The sequence below is a fragment of the Saimiri boliviensis genome, chromosome 9 (genome assembly GCF_048565385.1).
Source record: "Saimiri boliviensis isolate mSaiBol1 chromosome 9, mSaiBol1.pri, whole genome shotgun sequence".
Lineage (NCBI taxonomy): Eukaryota > Metazoa > Chordata > Mammalia > Primates > Cebidae > Saimiri > Saimiri boliviensis.
Window position 1 is genome coordinate 24176702 of NC_133457.1, and position 15059 is coordinate 24191760.

The window sequence follows — 15059 nt, forward strand, 5'->3', positions numbered from 1 at the left end:
TAGAAATGTTTTGAGTTAGCTTCCCAAACATCGATATACAGAAATGTTGCACTTAGCAACGGAGATATCGTCTGAGAAATATGTCAGGTGATTTTCTCGTTGTACAAACATTACAGAATGTACTGACACAAACCTAGACGGTAGAGCCTATTGCTTCTAGGCTACAAATGTGTACAGCATGTTACTGTACTGAATACTTACTGTTGGAAACTGTCACACAACAGTATCTGTGTATCTAAAATAGACTAACACACAGTAAAAACAAACAAACAAACAAAAACAGTATGAAAGCTAAAAAATCGTACACCTGTATAGGGAGGGCACTCATCAGGAACAGAGTGTGCAGGGGTGGAACTGCTCTGTGTGAGTCACTGAGTGGCGGGTGAATGGGAAGACCTTGGACATTACTGTGCACTACTGTAGACTTCACAAACACTGCACACTTAAAGTGGACAACACTAAATCCATTTAAAAAATTTCTTTCTTCAATAATTAACCTTAGCTCACCGTAGCTTTACTTTACAAACTTAAACTTTGACTCTTCTGTAATAATAATTAGCTTAAATTTAAGACACAAACATGTAAACTGTACAAAAATATTTCTTTATATCCTTATTCTATAAGCTTTTTTCTACTTTTAAATTTTTAACTTTTAAAACTTTGTTAAAAACTAAGACACAAATACACACATTAGCCTAGCCCCACAGGGTCAAGATCATCGGTATCATTGTCTTCTATCGCCACATCTTGTCTCACTGGAAGGTCTTCAGGAGAAATGGCATGAATGGAGCTGTCACCTCCTATGACAGCAATGCTTTCTTCTGGAATAACTCCTGAAGGACCAGCCCACGGCTGTATTAGAGTTAACCTTTTTTTTTTTTTTTTTTTTTTTAAAGTAGGAAGAGAACACTCTAAAATAATGATAAAAAGTAAATACACAAACCAGTGTCATTTATTATCAAGTATTACATACTGTACATAATTGAATGTGCTGTATTTTTCCACAACTGGCAGTGCAGTAGGCTTGTTTATGCCAGCATCACCACAGACACATGAGTAATGCACTGGGCTATGACATTACAACAGCTATAACACCATGAGGCAACAGATTTTCTGCTCCATTATAATTTTATGGGACCACTATTGTGTATGTCATTATGCAGTACATGACTGTGATCTTCTGCAAAACCAGTCAAATCTAATCATGTCACAGAAATAACTACCACTATCTGTCTTAAAGAAAGTGACTCCTATATGGATGGAGATTAACAAGGGCATAGATTGATTCCATAGAATATTTCATTTAATTGATTTTATTATAACTAGATTAGGTCAGAGCCCCAGGAAACAGAAATAGCCTTGTTATAGAGAACCACACATTATAGTTTTAACTGAAGTTCTTTTTCATATAAGACAATTATAAATATCTGAGTACTACAAGAGCTGACTACATACTTTCAAGTTTATATTTCCTGACAAAGGATATGATCTTTTTCCATCCTGTAATTCAGAGAAAAAAGAACCACCTGCCCTATATAAACTCTAAAAGAAAACTGCATAATCCCAGAAATAGGGGGCAAGGACTGCTCCTCTCGGACCTACTATTAGCAGGTCCAACAAAAAATATATATATATATATATATCACCACTTCTATGAAGAAATGCCCTTCTATAAAAGCATGAGATTAAATCAGATATGATTTTACACATTAGGGCTTTTATCTTGATGAGAACCTAATAACAGCGGCAGCTTCTTTCTTATTTATTCACAAACTGTTAAAGAGGAAAAAACACAGGGCAGATTAATAATGTAACTTAGATCTTCAATATTCTCTTTCCAACTCAAATGCTGGAATATGACACTCTTTTTATAATATTCTGCCCATGAGGGTCTCTCCCTTCTTGTCTGCCTTCAGAGTCCTTTCCAAAAGAAAATTACCGCCTGCATTATACATTATATTTCCAGGTGGAAAAATGAGACACATTAAGTGACTTCTAAAAATAAGAGGGACTATATTTTTAAAAACAAGACATTAATTCAGATTTTCTTGCTTTAATTCTTCTCTATATTACCACAGTAAAATATTTAACAAAGTCCAAGAGATTACTGATATGCAATAATGACCTACAACTTTACATTAATGGAGCTATCAATAATAAACTGATCAGTTAAGTATCTGGAACATGTTCAAATGTAAAGAATGATTCACTATCCTATTTATATTGTCCTGAAATCGTCAAAACATTTAAAACACAAAGTTTGAATATTAAATAATAATAACTCTGAAATACTGCAACATCTTGAAGTACTTTCCAAATGACCAAAAATAGGTAAGATTTTGTTCAGTATAACTTCAGTGAAGAAGTTTTTTGACACAGAAATACGTATATTGTTAAACTGGTAATCCACATAAGATACAAACAAAACTTTCAAGTGTCTAGATTGTTCAGTAAATAAAACTCCACACGGTTTTGTTTTTATAGCCTAGTGACCTTAAAATTCAGTGACACCCTTTTAAGAAATTCTAGTCTATAGAACGACGTGTTCAAATTGTTTGGTCCTATTAATTTCTTTAGCAAAAAACCTCCAATTCCTTTAAGATATTTAATTCCTCGAAATATCACCTTTAAAGGGCCTGACTAATAAATCACAAGTGTAACCCTCCAGTCTCTAGTCTGTGGGTTCTTCATGAGTTTCAGTTCAGTGTAAGCCAGCACACTGATTTCTCCATGAATTTTCCACAGTATTGACTTTAACATTTTCCACAAAGTACCCTGTCATTCTAGGCTTTTTGTAGAACGTGAAGTTAATAATGGCATGTGGTGTTCCTTAGCATGACCTGCCAAAAAGTGATGATCTCCTTGGAAGAAAAGCCATGGGCTGCAATCACACGTCTGAGTTGACAGACATCCAAATGGATTCTATATAGAAAGAAAAGATTTGTGTCTTCTGGAATATGAATGTTTACTTTTAATAAATTCAAACAGATCCCGACATAAACGTCTTCAAACTTGATGGGTTTTACGTGACCCATCATTTCATAGATCCTTGGCACCAAATCTCTGGACATTATATAACCCAACCCACTGCAGTATGGAGGGAACACCTTAAAAGGATACTCCTGGTATGAAATATGGGTTTTTTGGTAAAATCCTCTATAGGAATAATTATCAATTAGAGGATAACCTGTGAAAAACTTCTCTGAGTGGTTTAGGTTTAAAAGATACTTCACTAAATTGCCAGTATTGATGAAAACATCAGTGTCTGTCTTCATGACGTACTTGGCATTGGGGCAAAACTCAGTTACCCACCTGAATGCCATAATGGTTTTCAAGGTCAGGTTATTATATGTGTCTAGAAAATCTTGTCGGATTATGTCGCCATAAAGAAGGTGTTCATCCTCTAAAGACAATGCCAACACTTTGTCTTCCTTTTCAGCCTCTTGGCCTAATAAGAAAAATGTAAGAACTTCATATCCCCACCAGGACTTTTTTTCACCCCAAGTAACTCTAATGGCCTGCCTGGCTTTCACATCTGAGGGGTGGGAGGTCACCAGGATGACCAGAAATGGATTCTGATGAGAGCAGTTTGAATGCTCTCGAAGTGTGAAGCGAAAGTCTTGTCTGTAAATCGGCTCGTACTCATAGAAGTACATCCAGTTCACGCGTTCTATCACATTATAGTGGGGAAGGCTGAGGTACCACATCACGAGGAAACTCAGGAGTGACAGCAGCAGGAGGCTCCATTTGAGAGATCTCAGCGACATCCTACTCGGAAGGACAGTCCAGAGAGCTGGGGCCATCCACAGCAGCTCAGAAGCAGCACGCCAAAGGTTCTGGAAGAGTTATCATAGATTGGGTTAATATTCCACACACAAAGCACATTTTCAAAAGATATCTGACTATCTACTCAAGGAGAAAGAGTAGGAGAACAAAATCTTCAGAGTAGAACAAAAATCCTGACTTGAATCTACCTCATTTAACTATAAGCAAATAGATGCCAATAACCAAAAATGTATTTTAGTTTCTTACATCAAGACCAAGGTTGAAACATATCTTTTGATTATTTTGGAGTAGTTATCCTACTCTACATAAATAACTTTACCGTGAAATAAACTATATCCTAGGTGCCTGGAGGGACAGAAAGAGATGGGTAATGGCGGGTTAAAAAGTAAATCTACCATAAAAACAAATAAAATGTATCTCCTCTTTATAACTATAAAAAAGATTTTAATTGGGGATATTACTATACTATGTATATACTACACTACACTATACTACACCACACCACACCACACCACACCACACACACACCACACCACACCACACACACCGCACCACACTAATTGTGGATATTACTATGGGGATTCAAGGGGCTATTACTAGTCACATGCCCAAATAAATGAAGGGTCTTTCTTGGCTGCATGTTCTCATATGGATTCTAGCAAATCTGGATAAGAAAAATCCTATAGTGATCATTATTCTATTCTTAGTGACTGCTGATGTAAGGTAGAGATTCTTCACCTGAAAGGCGAGTCCTCCAGACACAAATAGGATAATCTCTCCTGAGTTTACAAACACTAACTATGAAATAACTTTTACTTGCCCAAACACCACTTCTCCCCTCTTTTTACCTCATTGGTTAAACTCAATGCTCAGTCCAGGTTAACAACTGTTTAAATCAAAGGCCTGCCCTTAGTACTGAGTTTTCACATTTCCCATTCCAACTTCTTCAGAAATTGCACACCCAATCAGAATCATGGAAAGGAAACTTCTAGAACACTTGCTTTTACACAGAAGCTCCAGCTGAGACAAGAGGAGGCACAGAGCATTCAGACTGTGGAGTGATAGCAAGGCCTCAGCTCTGTTCCAGAGCTCAAGGCAGAGGGTGGTTTACAATTTGGGATCCCATAGGGCTTTCCTTGCACCATGAGCATAGACTTAGGTCTAAGGGCATTCATGTATGTGTGTTTACTGGACATCTTCTACTTCCAAAGACCAGGCGCTAAGACCAAAGGAAACAGGAGACAAGAGACAGAAGAAATCCCAAGGCAGTGTGTAAACACGGCACCACAGTACAGTACACACTGTTTACATCTAATGCTAAGGAACTTTAGCATAAGGGACAGATCAACAGCATGAGGAAGGGTGGGCTGAGGAGGCTGCTGGCAGGTGCCCTTTCACCCACAATTACATGGGGGAGGGTTCTCGGGAAGCTGAAATTCACTATGGAGGATGGACATTGTGAAGGCTAGTCTACCAAGGGCTCTACCCTGGGTCTACTTTAGGGTCTTTGGACATACAGCTCTTCTGTCTCTTACTACATATGAAAATAACAGGATGTTAAGGCTCCTTGTCCTCTTCATCTAGTCATCTCTTACCTGCCCTGATTATGTCTTGCCGCAATTATCTTTTCTATATGTAATGCTTTCTGTATTTTAACCCACACAATGCAATGTAATGTTTCAGCAAACTCTCTCCCGTTCAGTTCTATGTCTATGTGACTTGCCTCTCAACTTACATTCTATGACTTGCTGGCAAAGACAATTTTTCTCTCAGGAATCAGAGTGCAAGACACTTTGGAGTGCAATGGACACTGAAGCTTCATATGCTATCTCCATTTGTAAATGGATAAAATACAGATTTGCCCATCCACCTCCTATCCTCTCATATCCTCTTTACTAGCCATACACTGCCAATCCCCTACCCCGCAAAAAAATCTGAAATTGAATAGTCTGAGAGCAAGAATTAGGAAAGTAATTAATACTACCTTTATATGTTTTCTCCTCACCTGGCTACTGGGCACTGCATAACCCTGAGGGCACCATTTACAACTTGTACATTTATTACAACAAATGTCTCATTCTAAGAAATCAGCATATTTTAACAGATTTTGGAAAAACCGAAGGTAAGTATTGTAAGGGGTGCCATTTATAACTGCAAATGGATGATGGAGGCTCTACTACTCTTCAACAATGGGAAGAACTTAAGATGGCAAATCTTAGTAAGTTATTTTTTACACATTCTATAAGCCATGGTTTCTAACTGTGAGAATGTACTATGGTTATGATGTCCATCACTTATGGACCCATGAATAAAATAAAGCAGCAGCAAAAAGAGGAGAAACTACTTAGTCTGAGAGTGAGGACTCTAAAGAACTAGCCAGAACAGACTTTAGGTCACCTACAACACAGGTGGCTCCAAAGCCAGATACCAAAGTCCACACTTCAGCCCTGTCCTTTACCAACCAGGATGAATGAGTATGTTATGCATCTCTTGAAGCCTGTTTCCTGTCTCTATACTGAAGATATTAACAGAGTGCAAATTAGTAATAATATATGCAAAGCTTCTAGCCTATGTTAGGTATTCAACAAATATAAGCTGTTATCAGCTGTGGCTCTACCCTTGGCATCATTTCCATCCTATTTTTAGTCTCTAAAATGATTCCTACTGTCAAAATAGATTATTCTGAAAAAACAATCTTTACTACTTGAAGAAAAGTATATTTGAAAGCCATAAATATATTTCTACTTCTTACCTTCTTGATTTTCTTCTTCTGAGTAAGAAGACCTTCAGTTTCACCAATGGAACATTCAGTAGGATGCAGCTGAGAGAAATACTGCTTGAAGAGAAATGTTTGAGGTTATATGCCAATTACCCTGATTTGATTGCTCATTACACATTGCATATATGTATCAAAATCACACATGCCCCCAAAATACATGAAACCATTATATACCAATTTTTAAAAATTAAGGTAAAAATAATGCTTAGAAATTCCACAAGCTCTATAAGAGGCGGGGCATGGTGGCTCACGCCTGTAATCCTAGTACTTTGGGAGGATGAGGAGGGCAGATCACAAGGTCAGGAGTTTGAGACTAGCCTGACCAACATGGTGAAACCCCGTCTCTACTAAAAATACAAAAAAATTAGCTGGGTCTGGTGGCGCACACTCAGGAAGCTAAGGGAGGAGAATCACTTGAACCCAGGAGGTGGAGGTTGCAGTGAGCTGAGATTGCACCACTGCATTCCAGCCTCGGTGACAGAGCAAGACTCTGTCTCAAAAAAAAAAAAAAAAGATCTCTAAGAAATTTAATAACATTTATTTATGAGTCAGGGAATTAGAAGTAAAAGAGGAAAAAAAAAAAAAAAAAAAACAAACCTCCCAATCCCCAATTCCTTTCTAAACTGGGAAACATATGTGGAAATAAAAGCAACAATAAGCTGCTTGTCCAGAGAGTTCATGGCTTCATCATGGGGAGAGGGCACTTGGTATTCAAAAACAGCAGAGACTTAAGAACTACAACATGTATCTAGATTCTCTCATCAACTGGTATCATGTCACCCTACCACAGTTCCACTTCCTTGATAAGCAAATCACGTCACTAAAAAAAGTAAAACAGAAAACTGCTAATGGAGACTCTGCTGCCGCCCTAATTCTCTGTTCCACACACACTTCACAGACAACAAGCCTGACGTGTGAATGCCAGCTACTGCTCCCCAACCCACTTCCTTCCTCTCAGCCTCTGTTTCTACTGGTGAATACTCAAGAGACATTAATGAAGTGAAAAACATTTGAGGTACATCTCACTTTCTGCCATGAGTATGTCTGCTCATATCCTGAATTTTCTCCCTGGTCAAGTTTGAAAACCAGAGTAGTGAGAGATAGGGAAGCAGTGACATACCACTCCTTATACCAAAGAACAATCCACATGGATTAAAGATGCAGAGGAAAGAAAAATGAACCTGTAAAAACATTAAGAAAATATGGATAAACATCTTAATAATCTTGAAGTGAGGAAGACCTTTTAATTACTCCACTGTAGTAAGAAAACAATCCAGAAACCACAAAGAAAATTTTGATCAAATAAAAACAAAATCAAAAAATTATTTGACAAGGTTGAAAAGACACACACACACGTGCACACATGCAAATCAAGGTTGAAAGATGGAAAAAAAAAAAAAAAACCAGGGTAAAAATCCTGGAGACAGTTATGACAAAAAATTTAAGCCCAATAAAAAATGAGTTCTTAGCTGGGCATGGTGACATATGCCTATGGTCCCAGCTACTTGGCAGACTAAAACAAGAGGACCACTTGAGTCCTGGAGGTCAAAGCTGCAGTTAGCCCTCATGGTACCACTGTACTCCAGCTTAGGAGGCAGAGCAAGACTTTGTCTCAAAACCAAAACCAAAACCAAAACCAAAAGAAAGCAAGTTCTTACTAAGAAAAGGGTGAACACTAAAAGAGAATATAATGGCCAGACAATTCTCAAGAGAAGTATACAAATGGTCTGAAATAAGAAAAGATGTTCAAATTCACAATTAAACAGAGATATTCTGACAGAAGTCTCAAACTGGTCATTGTTTTTTAAGTGACACTACACAGGAAGTGTGAGGGGAAAAGGTGTTTCTATGGGCATTCACATGTACTTTCCAGACAGAAACTTAAAAGCATTTATCAAAGTTTTACATCTGCAATACAAAATCTATACCAATTTAATTTTTTAAAAAATCAGGAAACTGTATATTATTTATAATATAGAGACATTTGATTTAATTTCTATCAATTGTTTAAAGAAAATTATGATACATTCCTACAATAGCATCTTTATTCATTATATGCAATGACGCTTACCTATAGTCCTTTGATATATTGCTAAGTGAAAATTGAAGTTGCAAAACTGCCTATGTGATATGATTGCTTCTGAAAGATGAAAAGTTAAGTGTTATAAATCCATGTGGCAACATCTGCTAGATGAGATGTCTGGAAGGACGTATTCCTGTATGTCAATGGGTTTACATTCTCTAGGATTTCTGGAAGATTATTTCTCTTCTCTCTTTCTTTCTATATCATTTGGATTTTCCATACTATTCGTGTATTGCTTTTGTAAATAAAAAAATAAGCCAAAAAATCTGGATTTTAGGTTTAAATGACTCTAAGTTCCACTACACGGTTGTGACCCTTAGCTATCAGTTAGGATCCTGAGTTTGACCTTATCCTTGCTTTTCTTCAAAAGTGTTTCCATGAACAATTCATGACATTTCTATTAGCTATTATTTTCTATTATTTCAGTAACTATTATCTCAGTACAGTAAGGAATAATTTGAATAATCCATTTAAGATGCACTAACACTAACAAAAATCAAACAAGACATATTAGCTACCAATCACACACACACACACACACACACACACACACACACACACACACACACACACGTCTAACACTTTCTAAAGTGTTCACAACAAATTTTATTTTCCTTCAATAACCAACCTTGTGTGGGAGGTGGGCCGTTTATATTGTACCTATTTCATAGGTGAATTTTAGAGCATTCCAGTGAAATAAAGACACTTTCAAACACACTAGGAGTTATAAACTCCACAAGCTCTTGGTGAAAGAAATACCAAAGGAAGGATTTTAATATGAGGAAAAATGAACTTGGGGGAAGGACTGGAATGCCAGAAATGAAGGTAAGGAAGAATATTAAAAGAATAGTAAAATCTAGTAAGTATAGATACTAAAAAAGAAAAGGAGAGAAGAGTAAAAAAAAATTTTCACGTGGTTAACAAATGTAACTAAAATACTAGGTAAAAATAACATGATGGCTACAATAAGATGTTTACTAGGAAAATTAAAAATGCGAACATTCTTAAGGAACAAAGAGACATGGATAAACCCTCACATTTTGCTAAAAAGTTCATTTAAGAATGTACATTAAGCTTTACAGTAACCACTGAAAGAACAAATATAGGACACATATCTTCAAAATTGATTGAGAAATAAAAGTTATCTGTCTATTCAATGTAATGTAGGAAAATAGAAGAGAAAAAGCAGAAAAAAATGCATGCAAACAGAAAACCCAAAAGATGATGGCAGAAATAAATCTAAATATGCTGTTAATAAAGGTAAATATAAATGCTAACTTATCTACTAAAAAAAAAAAAAAAAAAAAAAAAAGACTCTTAAGCTAGGTGTGGTGGCTCATGCCTACAATCCCAGTACTTTGGGAGGCCAAGGCAGGTCGATCACCTGAGGTTAGGAGTTCAGGACCAACTTAGCCAACATGGCAAAACCCTATCTCTACTAAAAACACAAAAATCAGCCAGGCATGGTGGTGCGCACCTGTAGTCACAGCTACTAGGGAGACCGAGGCAGGAGAACTGCTTAAACCCGAGAGGCGGAGGTTGCAGTGAGCTGAGATCCTGCCTCTGCACTTCAGCCTGGGCAACAGAGCAGCAAGACTCCAGAGCTTCTCAGGGGGTGGGGGTCTAGGGGAGGGATAGCAGTGGTGCGGGGGGCGGATAGGAGAGGGATAGCATTAGGAGAAATTCCTAAAGTAGATGACAGCAGGGGGATGGATACAGCAAACCACCATGACATATATATAGCTATGTAACAAACCTGCACAATCTGTACATGTACCCCAGAACTTAAAGTATAATTTTAAAAACATTAAAAATATTAAAAAAAAAAAAAGAAAGAAAAAGAAATGATGAACCTTTGGAAGCAGCTATGTATAAATAATGATTTTTTAAAATGAGACTACAGGAAAACATACCATACCCATCAGCAGGAAGAACGAATGGAACATGTGCTTAGAGGGGAAAAAAGACACTAGCCACAAATACTATAATTAACAGCTGCTAATTCAGGGTGATGGAAATACAGGGGTTCTCTTATATTTTCAGGTTTCTTTGTATTTTATCAAAACAAACGGGGAAAAAGGTGTAATAAAAATGCTTTGGATATCAGAACCAATCCACCCTAAATCTTGACTGTAACAATGACTAGTTGTATGACCTTCGGCAAGTTATTTACCTTCTCAAAAATTTCTTTTTTCAGCTATAAATCAGGCGTCACAAAGCTAATTCAATGACTGTGAGGTTTAATAGAAAGAACACGGATTAACCAGTCAGCATAGGGCCTTGCCCAGGACCAACAGCACTTAATGGTTTCTGAATATTCCTAACATAAAGAAATGATAAATGTTTGATGTTATAGACATCCTAAATTTGATCTGATTACACATTTTATGCATGTATCAAAATATCACATGTACCTTATAAATATGTACGATGTAAAATAATTTTTGTGTGTGTGTGTTCAAAGTTCAAGTCACAGTAAATATACAAACTAAGATAATAAAATGAATTGTTTTGTTCTGAGAGAAGGTCATGGGAGTCTTCCACCTGGCACTGATTTGAGTCATTCAATGGTTATTGCAGGTCATCTTTTTTCAATATTTCAACAAAATTATAGAATTAATTTCCAGATTTCTCATCAGGTATTTTTGAAAACCTATCAAGGTGCTCCAGTGGATTTCTGTATTTGTTTCTTTAAAATCAGGATACTCTGCCTTAGAGGCAACATGGCAATCTGGTCTGCAGTCAGTTGTAGAACCTGCATAATCAAAGCAGCCTTCTCATGATCCTGTGGAGTGACTTGGTTCTGCCTAGGACTAAAGCCACCAGCCTGGCCTCCTCCCTGTAAACTTGCTCCTTGCATGCCTGTTCCCTGCATGACTGGGACCTGTCTGGATCCCTGGGGGACAACCACCCCCATGTTAATTGGACTGGGACCCTGCATTCCACTAGGTAGAGGTCCTCTGGGACCAGGCACTGGGCCTCTGGTAACCATGCCTCTGGCCTCCATTCCTCAGACTTCCATCGCACGGGCCGCCATTGCACAAGCTTCCATTGCATGGGCCTCCATTTCACAGGCCTCCAGTCCTCTGGCATCTAACCCTGTTGCCTCCATGGCTCAGGCCTTCATCCCTCATGCATCTATTCCTTGGGGATCCCGTCCACCTCTACATTCCAAGGGTAGACCCCTTTGATCTAACATGGGTCCTCTTGGTTCTGCCATTAGAGGTCTGGTCTCACGTAATGGTCCTGCCTTCAGCTCATGTAGGGGTGGTTCTCGGCTCTCATGGCCAGGAATATGGTGCATGGGTGGACCCTGATGAGGTGGTCCCAGGTAACCTCTAGGCTCTACATCTCCAGTTACAGAAAGTAAAGTGCCTCCCTGTAGATCATTCAGAGCATCTCCCAACAAGCCTCAAGGGTTTGGGACGTTGGCAGGCAAGGATCCCTGCTGCATAGCTGCTCTGGGGTCTCGCATCAGCACTTGTCCCCATTCCATGGACACTGGTCCACTTCCTGGCATTCCAGCCTGAGTGTGCATTCTTCCTCCAGGAGCAAAGGAACCAGGGCCAGGTCCTGTAATGGATGCTGGTATTTGTCCTGGTGCTAGAACTCCACGCTGCACAGAAGCTTGCATCAGAGGAGGTGCACCACTGACATGCATTCCACCCAAAGGCTGGACCTGAGGGGCCTAAGGATTCTGCTGGTTCACTGACACACTGGATCCTAAGCCAGGCCCAGCACCATGGACTGGCTGAGGGTTGCCTGCAATCAGCGTTGGGATATTTGTCTGGCAATGCAGAATTTTCAGGGCAAATTCCAAATCAATAAGAAAAAATAAATAGATATTTTAAATGATACTCAGGCATATAGACAAATAAGGGCTCAATTGAAGTGCCCACTGTGTTCATAGCATGTGTGTCATAAAAATCAAACAGGCCGGAGACCTCGGATTGGCTCATTTCCTGATAGTGAGAGCACAGGGCAGCTGGCCTGCCTCCTTAGGACAGTTGAATAGTGGGCTACAAGGACCCTAACACTGTTCTAAATTCCATATCCCAGGGGAGAGACAGAAAGAACGATCAACAATCTCGATGAATAGAAAAAAATATGAAAAGGCCCAACAGGGAAGTATACCATTATTTTATTACTAACTTCTTAAATAATGCCACACATCATTGTCAAAAAAGAAATTATAATTTTAAAATAATTCCATTTTCTATAAGAAGATAAACTTGTGGCCAAGCACTGTGGTTCACACATATAATCCCAGCACTTTGGGAGGCCAAGGCGGGAGGATCTCTGGAGGCCAGGAGTTCAAGACCAACCTGGGCAACATAGTGAGACCCCGTACCTACAAAAAGAATTTTTTTAAGATAAACTTGTGCTTATATTAACTACACAGGATTCACCAACTAGACTATAAGTAATTTCTATTAAGCAATAGTATCTTATCTATTCCACCAACCTAGTGCAATGCTGGGTGAACAGCAGGCCACCGGTAATTACTTGTTGATTTAGGGGTTGATCTGTAGCAGCTGAAAAAACATCTCAAATACTAGAAAAGCTGAGAAAACCTCCAAAGATAAAAAAGTTTATCAGCTTCCAGAGTATTAAGTGTACCGATGCTTCAACCATCTACAAAAGTACCATCCTCAGAGAGTGGAGAATCAGGAACTCCATTATTAAATGCTGCCTTCCCAATGCCCCATTACTCACAGGCTGCATCTCTGTCTTATCTACAGCTATTACAGCTGCAAAAGGGCTCTGTGGGCCAAAATCAGAAATCATTCAAACAAACTTTATTATTTTTTTGGTGGAGGACTTCTCAGAGTTTTTAATATGTTAAGGTATATTCTCTGAGAAGAGGGTACAATGTGCAATGTTTCTCAAATTCCTCTGAACAAAGAACCTATTTTAATAGGTTTAATTTTCAGAGCCTCTGTCAGGGTTAGTACCCTACACTTTTGGAAATCCCATCCTAGGTGATCTTTGTATTTATTGAATCAAGAGACCAGTTCCTGTGAATTATTAAACCCACAACATTGTAGTAGTAGTAGTCTGGAGTAAATACAAATTGGTTCAATTACTTCAGAAAACTTTTTAGCATTACTAAAGTTGAACATCCATGTACCCCACAATACAGTAATCCCTCTCTAGGCAGAACACTCACCATTAAAATGTTATGTATTGTTAAGGACATCAAGAAATATACAAGCGGGGGCTCAAGTCCTTCTGATGGCGCCCCCCCCCCAACAAGTATACAAGAAAGGTCACTACAACACACCAGTCATGATAGTCCCAACATGGAAACAATCCAAATATCCACCCACAGTAGTGGAGGGAAATCCATATAACAGCACATTATCCAAAATGGACAAATAACCATGTCACATGACATCATGGGCAATCTGCCAACTATAATATTGAGTGAAAAAAAAAACAAGCACAGAAAGAATAGACACTATGATTCCATTCACACAAAGTTAAAAAGTAGGCAAACTAAGCTATGGTGTTAGAATTCAGGACATTGTAACCTCTGGGGAAAGGGAGGAAATATAACTGGGAGGGAATGTGGGGACTTTCTAGGTGGTAGCCATGTTCTGTTTCTTGATCTAGATGGTGGCTACAGATGTGTTCACTCTGACAATTCACCTTATAACTTATGCACTTTCCTTTTTGTATGTCATACTTCATTACGAACATTTTTTAAAAGGTTGTCAGGGACATGGTGGCGTACACCTGTAATCCCAGCTATTCGGGAGGCTGAGGCAGGTGAATCACTTGAACCTGGGAGGCAGAGGTTGTGGTAAGACAAGATTGTGCCATTGCACTCCAGCCTCTGGGCAAGAAGAGCAAAACTCCATCTAAAAAAAAAAAAAAAAAAGCTCGGCAGTCCAGAAGGTCATTCTGTGTATCGTGGTGTGTACTCGGTGTTAACAGGTATTAACACTGGTACCAGGAAGGGCAACAGTAACTGCTTCCAGGCACCAGCTCCTATAATCTTCATGGGAGCCCCATCAATTAAGGTGCCTTAAAAACCCTTTCTATCCCCTTTTAATAGGTGAGAAAACTAAGACTTAGGTACAGTCAATATGCTCAAAATCACAGGCTAGTAAGTGATAGACACAAACTAAAACAAGACTCCAGATCCCACATTCTTGACTGCTATATCCCAGGGAGTGTGCTGCCTGCTCACTATGCTTCCTATGCTAAGGAGCTCTTCTGACCAGAGCTGCTTTGAGTGAGTTTTATTTCTGGCAACCATTGAAACTCAATTCAAACAGTATAGCAGCATCTCAGCTTTACTATTTTCACATAGAACAACTCAAAATTCTACCATTAAAACTTGAAATACAATTTTTTAAAAGAACTATAACTAATTGCTCATACAGATATACACCTTTTTATTTT

The 15059-nt window shown here is 38.5% G+C and overlaps 1 protein-coding gene and 1 pseudogene across 3 annotated transcripts; both read right to left on the reverse strand.

Moving 5' to 3' along the window:
* Positions 1-923: 923 nt before the first annotated feature.
* On the reverse strand, positions 924-14422 carry B3GALNT1 (beta-1,3-N-acetylgalactosaminyltransferase 1 (Globoside blood group)). 3 transcript variants are annotated; one of them, XM_074405604.1, is made up of 3 exons: positions 14350-14422; positions 6539-6619; positions 924-3836 (listed from the first exon to the last, which is right to left on the reverse strand). In XM_074405604.1, exon 3 carries the CDS (start codon positions 3801-3803, stop codon positions 2808-2810), a length of 996 nt encoding a protein of 331 aa, XP_074261705.1. In that variant the 5' UTR covers positions 3804-3836; positions 6539-6619; positions 14350-14422; the 3' UTR covers positions 924-2807. The 3 variants fall into 3 exon arrangements, with proteins under 3 accessions (XP_074261705.1, XP_010334009.2, XP_074261704.1); XM_010335707.3 differs by lacking the exon at positions 14350-14422 and adding an exon at positions 7686-7746; XM_074405603.1 differs by lacking the exon at positions 14350-14422 and having other exon boundaries at positions 6539-6622.
* LOC141585604 (cleavage stimulation factor subunit 2 pseudogene) lies at positions 10177-14350 on the reverse strand (annotated as a pseudogene).
* Positions 14423-15059: the final 637 nt, after the last annotated feature.

What these genes read in the sequence shown, in the direction of transcription:
- B3GALNT1 (XM_074405604.1), bottom strand. Translation starts at nt 3,803, where the DNA reads ATGGCCCCAGCTCTCTGGACTGTCCTTCCGAGTAGGATGTCGCTGAGA.